This window comes from Rhopilema esculentum, chromosome 21, assembly GCF_057945365.1.
Source record: "Rhopilema esculentum isolate cy_ngs chromosome 21, ASM5794536v1, whole genome shotgun sequence".
NCBI classification, from domain to species: Eukaryota; Metazoa; Cnidaria; class Scyphozoa; order Rhizostomeae; family Rhizostomatidae; genus Rhopilema; species Rhopilema esculentum.
Window position 1 is genome coordinate 805,957 of NC_142835.1, and position 12,134 is coordinate 818,090.

The 12,134-nt window shown below is 35.8% G+C and overlaps 1 protein-coding gene across 1 annotated transcript; it reads right to left on the minus strand.

Annotated features, from left to right (window-relative positions):
• Nucleotides 1–14: 14 nt before the first annotated feature.
• Nucleotides 15–10,833, minus strand: LOC135684389 (long-chain-fatty-acid--CoA ligase 4). Its single transcript, XM_089114905.1, has 14 exons — nucleotides 10,498–10,833; nucleotides 7,355–7,632; nucleotides 6,422–6,670; nucleotides 5,766–5,846; nucleotides 5,179–5,248; nucleotides 4,718–4,776; nucleotides 4,181–4,245; nucleotides 3,714–3,785; nucleotides 3,055–3,194; nucleotides 2,525–2,697; nucleotides 2,184–2,258; nucleotides 1,705–1,893; nucleotides 873–1,145; nucleotides 15–381 (listed from the first exon to the last, which is right to left on the minus strand). The coding sequence occupies exons 1-14, from the start codon at nucleotides 10,743–10,745 to the stop codon at nucleotides 221–223; spliced, it is 2,133 nt and encodes a 710-aa protein (XP_088971031.1). The 5' UTR covers nucleotides 10,746–10,833; the 3' UTR covers nucleotides 15–220.
• Between the last annotated feature and the right edge of the window lie 1,301 nt (nucleotides 10,834–12,134).

The window sequence follows — 12,134 nt, forward strand, 5'->3', positions numbered from 1 at the left end:
GTTCAAGACAAATCTTCAGCATACGCATGTTATGAATTCACCAATCCTTACAGCCAGTTCAGAGAATTACTGTACACTTTTCACATCACTCATAATACACGATCAAATTTGAATGAAACAACAAATCAGCTCAAAACACATATAGGCGTGCGCTTGTATAGGCGTTTTCTGATTCGAAAAAAGCTAATTACTAGAAACAAGTTGGTGATGTATTTTGTCTTTAGGCCTTTTCTTCATACATCGACTTCAGAGCGTCTTTGTAGAAATTGGAAATGTTCTTCCTTTTTAGCTTGAATGCAGCTGTAACCAATTCACTTTCAGGAGTCCACTGTTCAGGGCAAATCTTCACTCTCTTTGGAACTTCGTACTTTTCAAGCTTACCTAAAATACAATTTTGGTTCGAACTTTTATATGTAGGTAACATTAAAGGATCCGAGAACTTTTACAATATCAAATATCATTAGAGAATGAAGAGAAGGGAGTTGGCAGCGGAGGGGTAATGTGAGGAGGAAAGCCACTTCCCAGTAACAATGGGCATTTTCATAAACTGACTTATTATCAGGTTTTTTTTAAATATATGCATCAGCTGGGAGCGTGGAGACATAACGACGCCCCAGCATATCAAGTATGACGTAACAATTATCTCAGATAAGATTAAGGAGTACACAGCATAAAATTGGCATGTTTCATTTTGTGACACTTTACGTCTGATGTCACAATGAAACAGGGAAAACAACATAACGGAACAGGGTATTGAATAAAATGTAAGCTGGTATGCTATAGAATAGTATGATGCGGCAAAAGGTAGATAAAGGTGCATGGATAACGGGTCTAGCATTTGAAACACCAAAACCAAGCTAAGTAAAATTTACCTTTAGCAACACTCTCAATCGCCGATAACATGGCTTTATTGACCTTCTTATCGCTGCATAAAACCTCAAATGAATCCGTGTTGACTCCCACAGTTGCTGCTAATGTTTTCAGGTGCTTTGGGTTAGGGATGACCAAAACAATGGGGAAATATTGTTCCCCATCCACATACGCGCAACAATTGTCAATGTGCGGGCACTGTTTTAGGGCACTTTCAATCTTTCCAAGAGAAACGTATTCCCCAGTGGCAAGCTTAACAAGGTCCTTCTTGCGGTCTGCAGAAAAAGACAACGGCAATGATAACGTAGAAAAAATTTGATCGGTAGAAGATCGTTAGTGTTGTAAATTAATTGCGGATAAAGAAATAAACGCCAACAACAAAAATTGTTAGACAGAGGTAAGACAACGAGCAAGCCAGAAAAAGGTCATTAGTCAGCCAAAATTCCCTTTCAGAATCAGTAGTGTATCCGAGCAGAAAGTCTAGATTGTTGCACAGGTTGATTTAAGACAAGCTTACAAAAAGTTTCATCGATAAAGTTTGGTGACACGTCTTGGTTGCATAACTCCCAAGTGAGCTGTCAATGCTAATTCATATGATAGCTATCAGACAAATTCGATCTTTCCTTTGCCACAGACAATCACACTGGAACTAATATTTTATTTAATCATATCACATCATAAGCCCCTTTTGGTATCATATTTAAGATCTGCTTCCAAGCAGCTGAGTGTAAAATTCCATAAAACTAAGAAATGCCTTTTAGGAAGAAGTCGGCATAAGTTGCCCGACATGCCTGTTGGGAGCCAACATTTAACGAAATCCAACGTCAAACATACCAACAATTTTGAGACAGCCATCGCTGTGCATTTCACCGATATCTCCAGTGTAAAACCACATTTGTCCATCTTCAACACAAAATACTTCTTTGGTTTTCTCAGGTTGCTTAAAATAGCCCATCGTAACATTTTTACCGGAAATCGCAATTTCTCCTCGTGGATTCGGCTTGTCAAACACAGTATATCCCCCTAGAAAAAATTATTGCTAAGGTTAATGAAAAGGAAACGGAAAATCTCGAAAGGCTTTTCTAAAAATTCTTTCAAATACATTCTCTCTTTAAAGAAATGTTTACATACAAAGCGATATTTTTGCCAAATGAAGCAACCCATATTTATCGACGATACTCTATTTCAAACAGTCTAGCTATTTCGAAATTTTCAAAAGTCAAGGGGTACGAGAGTGACAAGCTTGAGAAAGATGGTCAATAATATCGGAAGAAAACAAGGGTGAGGTCAGCCAATCAAAATCGAAAGTCTACCTTCTTCCCAACTAACAAGCTTGATCTCACTGGAGCCAACGGGTGGTCCCACTCTTCCAGTAGTGAAGTCCCAAGCTGAAGAGAAAAATGTTGAATGAAATATTTTAAAAAGCGTATATAGTTTAAATTGGAATAAGACTATTCATATCGAATAGCGTGCCTCAACATGTCAACAGCTTGCATTTGGTAGCAGTGCTAGATCAGCACAGCCTCGCTTTCGTCTCTACTCTGGAACTAGAATCTCAGAAGGAAACATATTCGCCATATACACCACCAAATGAATCCCACTGATTGTTCGAGATAAACCAGGCCTTGCAAAATTATTATTACGTCACACTTACCTTCACAACATGTGCCACCACCAGTAGTTTCTGTTAAGCCGTAGCCTTGACCCACTGGACAGGAGAAGCAGACATTCATGAAGTCTTCTGTATCAGACGACAGAGGGGCACCCCCGCTCAAAATGCAACGCACACGCCCGCCAAGAATGGATGCGATCTTTGCAAAAAACAACCTAAGACAGAAAATGCATAACCTGTTCTGATGTTGTATTAATATGCGCAAATTTTGTTATCTGGCATGGTTACTATGGATATACCATTATGATCTGACCTTACTGGATCATCGAATATTGCACCCAAAACAGCCCCCGAGAAAGAAAATGCTCTTTAAAGATGGAAAAAATATCTGTCACTGAAAAAAGGTTTTCATCTTTGGCAGTTCATAAGAATCTCAAGGAGATAATTCACCAGGCCCTTGAGTTACGACCTTATAAACTTAAATTCAGTTACAGAATAAATCTAGATCTAACTGCACTGTAAAAGAGTTTTCTCCGAAACGATGAATTGGATTCAAAATATGCAGAACCAACCTATTCAGAATTGGAGTGTCGTATCCATGCTTTAAATGCCACAATTTGTAGTTATATGCGAAGTGGAATACGAGTCTTAAGAACGATGGACCCTCTTTAACTTTGTCAAGAACACTCTTTCTTATTCTATCCATGATCATCTGTTGAAAAAATGAACATTGTTATACCGACTGCAATCAAAATATTCTTGTTCAAAAACTTCTAGTTAAATAAGAAGTATTGAGGCGAAAGTAGAGGTGCTCTGTCCTTCGAGGGACACAAGATCCATGCGAGAGAAATTTATTGAATAATTTGATATCTAAAAAACTGTGATGAAAACCTCAAATTGTGCAAAGCCATGATAAGACAGTCAAATGTTGGATAAAATTTAAAAAAAAAGGGTTTAAAAAAAAGGGTTCCATGGCAGAGCTTGAGTTTTGACGGGAATGCGACTATAACTTGCTAGGCAAAGGGGGGTAGAACCACAAAAAAAGTAATATTTTAAACACCAATAAATAAGTCGCTGAATCAATCCATTCAGAAAGGTTACGTTAGCATATCTTTCGGGGGTAAATACATAAAAACATACATAAATGAAAACGAACAAAATTATCGAAATGAAGATTTTAAATTTACATCAAACTGAATGTTGGATTGGGTATAACAAAGCAAGTACATACAGGCACAGCTGCTAACAATGTTGGCTTCAAAACTGAGACATCACCTTTGGAGCCTTTCTTTATCTTTGAAGACTAAAACAGTAAGTTATTAGTGTGTTAACACGAATGTATTTAGATATTTCCAAAAATAAGTCAACAGGTTTTGAGTCGGAAAAGCAATCTTTATTTTAAAAATGGGATAATATATGGACAAATAGCGCGTAGCATCTTTTAAAATATTGAGCAGAAAAACGTTTAGTGTAAATTTTCACCTGAAAAAGAGTGATTTTGCAAAGTAAAGAGGGATGATTGAAAAAGGTACTATGATAAACTAAAATTTATTCATAAAGATTCTTTCATAAAAATTAAATGGTTACTGGTTCCTGGATATTCTTAGAGCTCTCAACAAATAAGTAGAAATCTAAAAAAATATGTTACTTTATTGTCAACGGTGGTATTGAAGATGTTGGACAGAATTGCTTTATTACCTGGTCTGAGAGCGTTAAGGCTGACGAGTAGCCGACAGAGCAGCCTCTGGCAGTCACTGCACATTCTGTAGAAATGATTACAAGTATTGGTGGATAATTTCAAAAAAGTAGGTGGGGAAAATTTTACATAGATACGAGAGAAAATTATAAAATGGTAAATCTCAATGAATATGCACAGTATCAGGATGATATCTCTCTTATAATATATTATTTTCCTTAACCAAATATCCCTAACTAGATATGAAAAAGGCACAAATAAATTGGCTTAAGCCAGGAAACCAACACAAATCTCATCAGCTAACTGACAATAATTATGGTTATTCTGGTAAACAACCCCTAATTTCTTTGGCAGTTAGCCCCCAGAAGTACCAAAAAGCCTTGCAAAACTATTACGGAGTTTTCAAGATTCAATAAAACACATAACTCATATTCCATTGGTAATCTCAAATTCAATCTTACATAGCATTGTCAAGACAAAGAAAGAAAGAAAATAAATGAATTTGAATTGGTCTAAAATAACTGTGTATAGTAACCCACCAGCACAGAGCTCAAGAACATGAGCAAGAGGCAAATAGCCAATGTACACATCTTTATCACTAAAATTAAAGACATTTGATAACATCAAAGCAAATATCTGTGATCAAAGAAAGGTGGTATAAATAAAACATCATGGACCTTGAAATAAGTTTCAACAGAACATGTTCGATAAAACAAACTTTTGCAGCATTATTAAACTTGGCAAGTCTAGGGATTTTGATAATTTAGAACAGTAAAATTAGCAGAAACACAGAATAAACTGCAAAAATCTCACAAACAAAGTTCAAGTGGGAGGAGCTGAGTCAAGTTTATGATAAATAAATGGAGATTCTGAAAAACAGAAGAAGCTCTGGTTCTTTTGTATTTATATAGAAACTCATAGAAACATTCTGTTTGAGTTGAAGCTACAGAGACCATCATCAATTCGTGTAAAAACTACTAGCAGTAAAAGTGCTATTTACTTCATTCCAGAGACTCTTTTGGTGACAGCTGCAATTGTACTGGTGATATTTGTGTGCGAAATCAAAACGCCTAAAGATGGAAAAATCTTCATTTGATATAAACATACCATTAAATATAATATTTACTGCCATTTGGTGAGATAGGAAAATTCCATAGAATCTTCCACAGAAAATCCTTGGATGTAAATCACATGAATATGACTTACGATGACAATCTACAGAATACTAGGAAAAGAGTTTCATGAGGCATGCTGCCTCTTCTAACTTTTCAAAATTATACATGAAACTGTTTTTGTGAATATTGACAACTGGTCTTCTACCAAATAATGACTGACAATGTTTTCGCCAATATCAATCTATGCAATATCACTTTCAAATATTGTTAAATTTTAAGACATATTGGAAGGGGAGCAGCAGTGATCTGATGAAGCAAACAAATTATGCACACACACTGATCAGGCAGCTGCCCTCTGTTAAAATCTAGCTATGTTCTATCTCATTTTGTGGCAATATGAATTCTAAAATAATAAAACAAATTGGCAGTTTCATATAGTCTGCATTTGAGAAGTTAAGCCATCAATTATTACCTTTTGGCATTCCAGTGGAGCCACTAGTGTACATTATAACAGCAACATCACTAGGAAGGGGTGGATCTGGCTTCAAGGACACTGTAAACAAAATAATAAGGTACCTCATGATGTCAAGTTAGGAGTTGTCACAGCAAAGTCACCACATATTGCTTGGTAGTTATTACTTTGTTGTAAGCAATGGCTAAACTCTTGCAACACAGAATTTATAATAAAAAGTCTATATTGGAACACATACATAGAAATATAAGCTGAGTAGGAAAGGAAGTTGCATTTAAAAAAGATGGGTGACTGAAAAGACCTATACTGGATATTTCTACTGCTTTATCACAACAATCAACAACTGACTAGAAAATTTAGACTGCTTTCGCTCATCATCCAATTATCAACAATCACTGTCCGATAAATGTTCAAAAATACAAAGTAAGGAGATTAATGGCCCTTTCTTCTTAAGAACCTCTCTATCAATAGTAACATCCCTGAAATTTGAGGAGGGCACTAATTGAAATATACAAAAGGCTAGAACAACTGTGATACACAGGAAGGATACACAGGAAGGATACACAGGAAGGATACACAGGAAGGATACACAGGAAGGATACACAGGAAGGATACACAGGAAGCAACAGGAAGATAAAGGCTAAAAAGACACATACTGTTTTCTGCTTTTGCTCCCAATTCTTCAATTTCCCTCAAGGAATGAAACCTAACATCCACCGGAAATCCAATCAATGAGGTCTTGTTTGCCTCACCGAAATATATTATTGTGTCTATAAAGTGAAGCTGGTCAAACAAATTCTTTAGTTTTGGTATTAGCTGAGAATCAGTCACAATAACATTTGATTCACTTTCATTTATTCCATATATCAAGGCATCATCACCCAATGTTGCATAGATTGTCACCACTAAAAGAATAGCAAAAATTCATAAATCACATCTGAAGAATGAGGCTTTTAGAAACTTAAAACTTTCGACAGATTAGAATCAGATTGCACATTCAAGCAACATTTGATGCTTTCAGAAAGAAATAATTATAAGAAGCATGTTTGCTTCCAAGTGAGAAGGCATTTGAAGTACTAAGTGATGTCTGGACAATAATTTGATCTTAAAACAAAACTGGAATGAATTCAAGACAAAACTGGAAATTCCTATAAAGACTTTAAAATATCTTTTAATAACCCTTAGAATTGAAAACCAAATGATACACACATCCAGAAACACTTTCCTTTAATCAATACAAGCCTGTAATTTAGTGTAGTTCCATCCATCTTTGGCAGCCATTTCACCCAAATTGTTTAGGTTTGTTGAAGTTATTTTAGTCATTCATTTTGTAAATTCTAACATTAATTTTAGTCAAGTAAAAGTTTGTCACCAGTAGGGCCAGCAACAAGACATGGATCAGAGTCAGAAACTTTGCAAATGAAATAGAAGTGCTAATAAAAGCTGACTTCTCACAATTCATGCTACCAGAGAGGAGAAGGATAGGCTATCAAAAAAGAGGTGGAAGGATAGTGTAAAGCTTAACACATGTATGTTCTGGTGATGCTGAAACAGTGAATGAAATTTCTTAGACATAAATAATTACTTACCTGGGAAGTTATACAAAAAGCAAGCTTGTGCAGTTATGAACCAGTCAGCTTTAGTTTCTGCAAATATGATTATGTTTTGTCTTTGTTGTTGTCCAATAGCTTGTAACCCACTGCCCAATTTCTTGATTTTATCAGAAACCTGTGCATATGTCTGCCAAATGTACTTTCCAAGAATAACCTTCTTGAAAACCCTTCCATTTGGCTGCATTTCTTCTTCCTCTGCAAGAAGTTCTCGTGTGCCAAGACAGTTATTGTTTGAATATTTCTTGCATGCAGATCTAGGGTTAAAAAGAATTGCAGGTTGAGTTATTCTTCAAAAAGAAGAAAATAAAATCATGCGAAAAAAGGTTAAGAAAATGATGATTATGTCAACTGATTGAAAAACTGATTATGTCAACTGCTGCAACATGTAATTGAACAAAATTCCCTGCTCAAATTTTGTGCATGATTTTTAAACTAAGGAAAAACATCATTGTTGAATAAAAATGAAATTTTAAATGTGAAATCAGCAATTCCAGATTGTTGCTACACAAGCTGGGATGGCACTCCACATCAACAAAAGCCCTACAATAGATTTCTACTTCATGATACCACTGGAAAGATAACAAAGGAAACTAGAGATGAAAAGAACTTCCATTACTAGAGGGCCCTTAAAGGGGCTGTGTCATGGTTCTAGAAACATACCAAATACACGGGACATTGTGCGTTTTGGCACATTGGAATAATGGTAGATGTTGCTCCAGTGCTTCAATATGTTCAATAAATTGTATTTCATGAGTGTATTTACTGAAAATGGAAAGGACAATTACCATATTTCCACATTTGTACCGAGAATTGACATGAAATGTGTGAAGCAATTGGTCTAAGGCAAGGAAGTGAAGATTCATTCAATCAATGGCAAAGATATTTTGTTCTCTTGGTGAAATTTGATGGCATTAGCAGGCCTGGCCATGAACACTTTAGCAGGGGAGCAGTACATCGCTATCCTCTGCAAAGTCAGGTGGGCGATTTTTAGTCTCTTGAAAATCATCAATGAAGGTATATGAATAAACAACAGTCTCTAACAGCTAAGTTTACAAAACAAGATGGCTATTCTCTGACAGAAATAAAATGATAGTTTCGTATTGTCGCAAATCAACAACACTAACAAGATTTGAATAGAACCAAAAGTAAATAATCACAGTGTGATTTTGTTATAACATTAGTACAAACTAGAATTCATCAGAAAACTGTCATTTTGATGTTCAAGTATTTAAAGGCTTGTTATTTCCGAGTTTGTTGTCACAGGAAGATACACGTATTTTATCAAATGAAACTAATAAATTCAGCTACTACTGGAAGTTTTAAGATTAAAAGATTTTGAGAGATGACAGTTTTGTACTGGTCCTTTAAAAATTATATCTATCAGTGGGGGATCTCCTGTACACTTTAATTAACATTATATAGCCAGTTATAAGAAACCACAGCTGTTCATAAATTACTTAAAGTTATTTAGCACCAAGTTTGCACCAAACAAACATCACCATCTTCTTTCTATCTATCTCCTATTGGTCCTATTTTTCGAAAGCTCTTGGCTCAAGAGTCGATCCTTTTTGGTAACTCATCATCTTGAAACGATTTGGGTTTCATGTGTTAGGAATATTATGAATACCTTTAAAGCAACCCTGTCAAATGACATTTCAATTGGCCTTCGAAATAGCCTTCTTGTGGAAATGAAACCATTCAAAAGATTCTCTTTTCCTATTGCATTTTAAAATGCTTCGTTTTTTTCGTATTACTTGTTAAGTAGTTAACCAGTTTACAGGAGTAGATGACTTCCTGAGAGATTGAAAGGTGATTAATGTTATTTCAAAGTCAAAACACAGAGGATCAAGTTCCTATCAATTTATTAGTTTTACTTCAAGAGGTGTCGCATATGAGAGGAAGACCAAGGTGGGCAGTTAACGTGCAAACTGACATTAAGGTGAGTGGTGAATAGCTCGCCTCGCTGGCCTGAGGCGAGCGGGGAGATGTGTGTGGAGACCTGTGTGGAGACGTGCATGGAGACGTGTGTGGGTTGATCACCCGCTTAAAACAGCCAGGTCTACATTAGACACTTTACAACAAAATAATCATTCCAAAAATGTTTTTGCTAAATAATTTGCACCAGGAAGGTAGGTTTTCTGGCATAATTAATTCTTATGTCTGCTGTTAGTTGGAGTTTGTCCAAAATATAAAAATCCCATCCCCTTCAGGAACTTTGCTGACATTTAACAAGTGACACAGAATGTTAAGAGGTGAAAGCAGAGATTGCCACATAAACAAAAGCATTGAAGAGACTTTATTGGCCACCCATAACAAGCAGAATATATTACAAAATATACACTCATGTTAACCCTTAAGATATAGCACTGAAGATATAGCATTGAACTTTCTTAAAGAATTATTGAAATTTTGTGTGACTATCTGCTGGTGAGGAACGACCAAATTAGTTATGACTGGTGATCATGCGTTTATAAATTTTTGTGTGTATTTAATAAATTGTTTTAACTTAGATCTTAATGAATTAAAACCTTGTAAACTTTTGTCCTTTTTATTTTAACAGATTTTTAAATGATAGTTTTTCAAATTGTAATGACCCTATGAGCTCTGAGGATATATTGTGCAATACAATTGATAGAAAGAAATGGTTGAACCATGTGGGACAACCAGAATAAAAAGAAAGCTTTGCTACAGGGATCATGCTGATCGCTTAAAATTCAAAGAAAATAACATTGTGGTATAAGATGGTTGTACTTTAATACTAGATCATTGTAAATGATGGTTAACAAGATGTTCTGGTCATAATACAACTATCACCAGATATGATAGGGTTGTTTCACACAGCCCCTGGGGCCTATCAAACTTGAGGAAAACCTCAAGTTCGACAATCTAAATTGGAGTTGAATTCAAATTTGCAGCCAAATGCCATTTTAGATTCGAAAATAAAAACATCATTTTGTTGATTTATTTGAAATGCAAGAACCTGATTTAAGCTTGTTCACACAACAGAATCATCTGGCAAAAGACAAGGTTAGATACGCTCGGTGAGATGTCCAAAACGAAAATTTTGGATGATCCTAAATTAAGTTTTATTTCAAATTATTCGAACATACAAAACTCACTCAAAAACATCAGATATGGTTTTCAAGCCATCATAATCCTGAATGAGATTTTCAGCATTTCCAATACAACGCCAAGCACCACTGCTTGTCCTGATAGCTTGTTTCTGGCCAGGCTTCATTTTGCTGTGGTTGCCACTGAAATAGTACCAAGGAACAAAGCTCACTGCACTCCAGATCCATCCAGCAAGATTAATTGTGAACAAAAATGCCCTGCCAATGGGAGTGAAGTCCTGCCTTTTGGAATCCATTACTTGTAGCCGCTCCGCTGTTCTCTCGTTTAGCCAACTTTGCCACTGCTTTGGCCTACTGCTTTGCACAACCAGCACCCATTCAAGCTACACAACTAAACCAGGCTTGGCAGATGCTCCTACGCAGCAAAAGTAATTAAACAATAAAACAATAATTGGGTTGGCCCATTCGTTCTGAAATCGGTTTCGTCATATTCCAAATTCTGAACAGTTTTTTTTGGCGGTACAGAACTTGAAAATGGCTTTGAAAAAAGCAAACATTTTGTAACATATTATATAAAATGTTTGCTTTTTTCAAAGCCATTCTCAAATTCCTATTTCTGTAGCTATCTTTGAATTAAAAATTCTAAATGAAAATTATTCGAGACTTTGAAAATTTCTCTCCTTTTGTGATAAATGATAAAGGGATATCAATCACTACTGTCAGAATTTCATGCAAATCTCCTTGATAATCATAATTGGCCAATGTTAAGGTAGTTATGAGCAAAAATATATTAGTTACTGCGGAGGAGCATAAAACAGGATTCATCGTGTAGATTTCATTGCATTGTGATCAAGCGTCAGTCTTCGGTGTGTGACGCACTGAAGTGTTGAACTATGATCTTGTATTGCCACTTTGGGTACAAAGTTCGGACTGGAGGATGGGCGTAAAAGAGGCGTTTCTTCATTCATTTCTTCTGTTACACATAGGCGGCGATGACGATGAGTCGACATTGGGGTGGGAGAAGGAGTTGTGTTTAAAGAAATCCAGGCCGTCGCATAGTATTTTAACTTGGGCCAAATTTTCCGAAATAGCATCATGAGACACTTTTAAAAGATGAGAATCTGTTAAATGCAGGGATATAGTGCTACGAAAAAAACAAAAGGACTCTTAAGTAAAATTTTGCAAACTAACGAACTTAAGAATTGGCAACTGTTGGCTTCAACAAGGGGCTAAGCCCCTCCCTCTAAAATTACACCCATGGTTAAATGTATAATGAAGTGGCTAAGCGGTGGAAATAGGAGCACAAGCTTTTCCCCCTCAAATCCCTGTAATTTCCAAACTTTGTCAACCACCTAAGACAACAGTAGACCGTGTTGTCAAAAGTCAAAGATTTTTCACAAGGTAAGAATTAAAATACATGTAGATTCTGTTTTTCTTGGATTGGGGTATCTCCTTAAACCTTTGAATACGGTTTAAGATTCATAGGATCTATAAACGCAAGACCTGGAATAAAATTGCCACTTTCATCAAACAACGTCCCCCTTTTAAGATGTAACATTTTTCTGGTAAGTTTTCAACCTCCATTCCTGGCATTTTTGGGCAATAATCACAGCATCACTGGAATAAAACGTAGAAGCAGTAAACATGAAGTTAATACTTTAGCTATTGATTCACATGGATTTATA

What these genes read in the sequence shown, in the direction of transcription:
- LOC135684389 (XM_089114905.1), bottom strand. Translation starts at nt 10,745, where the DNA reads ATGGATTCCAAAAGGCAGGACTTCACTCCCATTGGCAGGGCATTTTTG. An exon ending in CCTTAACGCTCTCAGACCAG is followed by an intron (nt 3,786 to 4,180) that starts GTAATAAAGCAA and finishes TTACTGTTTTAG; the next exon opens with TCTTCAAAGATAAAGAAAGG. An exon ending in GATTGAGAGTGTTGCTAAAG is followed by an intron (nt 382 to 872) that starts GTAAATTTTACT and finishes ATTGTATTTTAG; the next exon opens with GTAAGCTTGAAAAGTACGAA.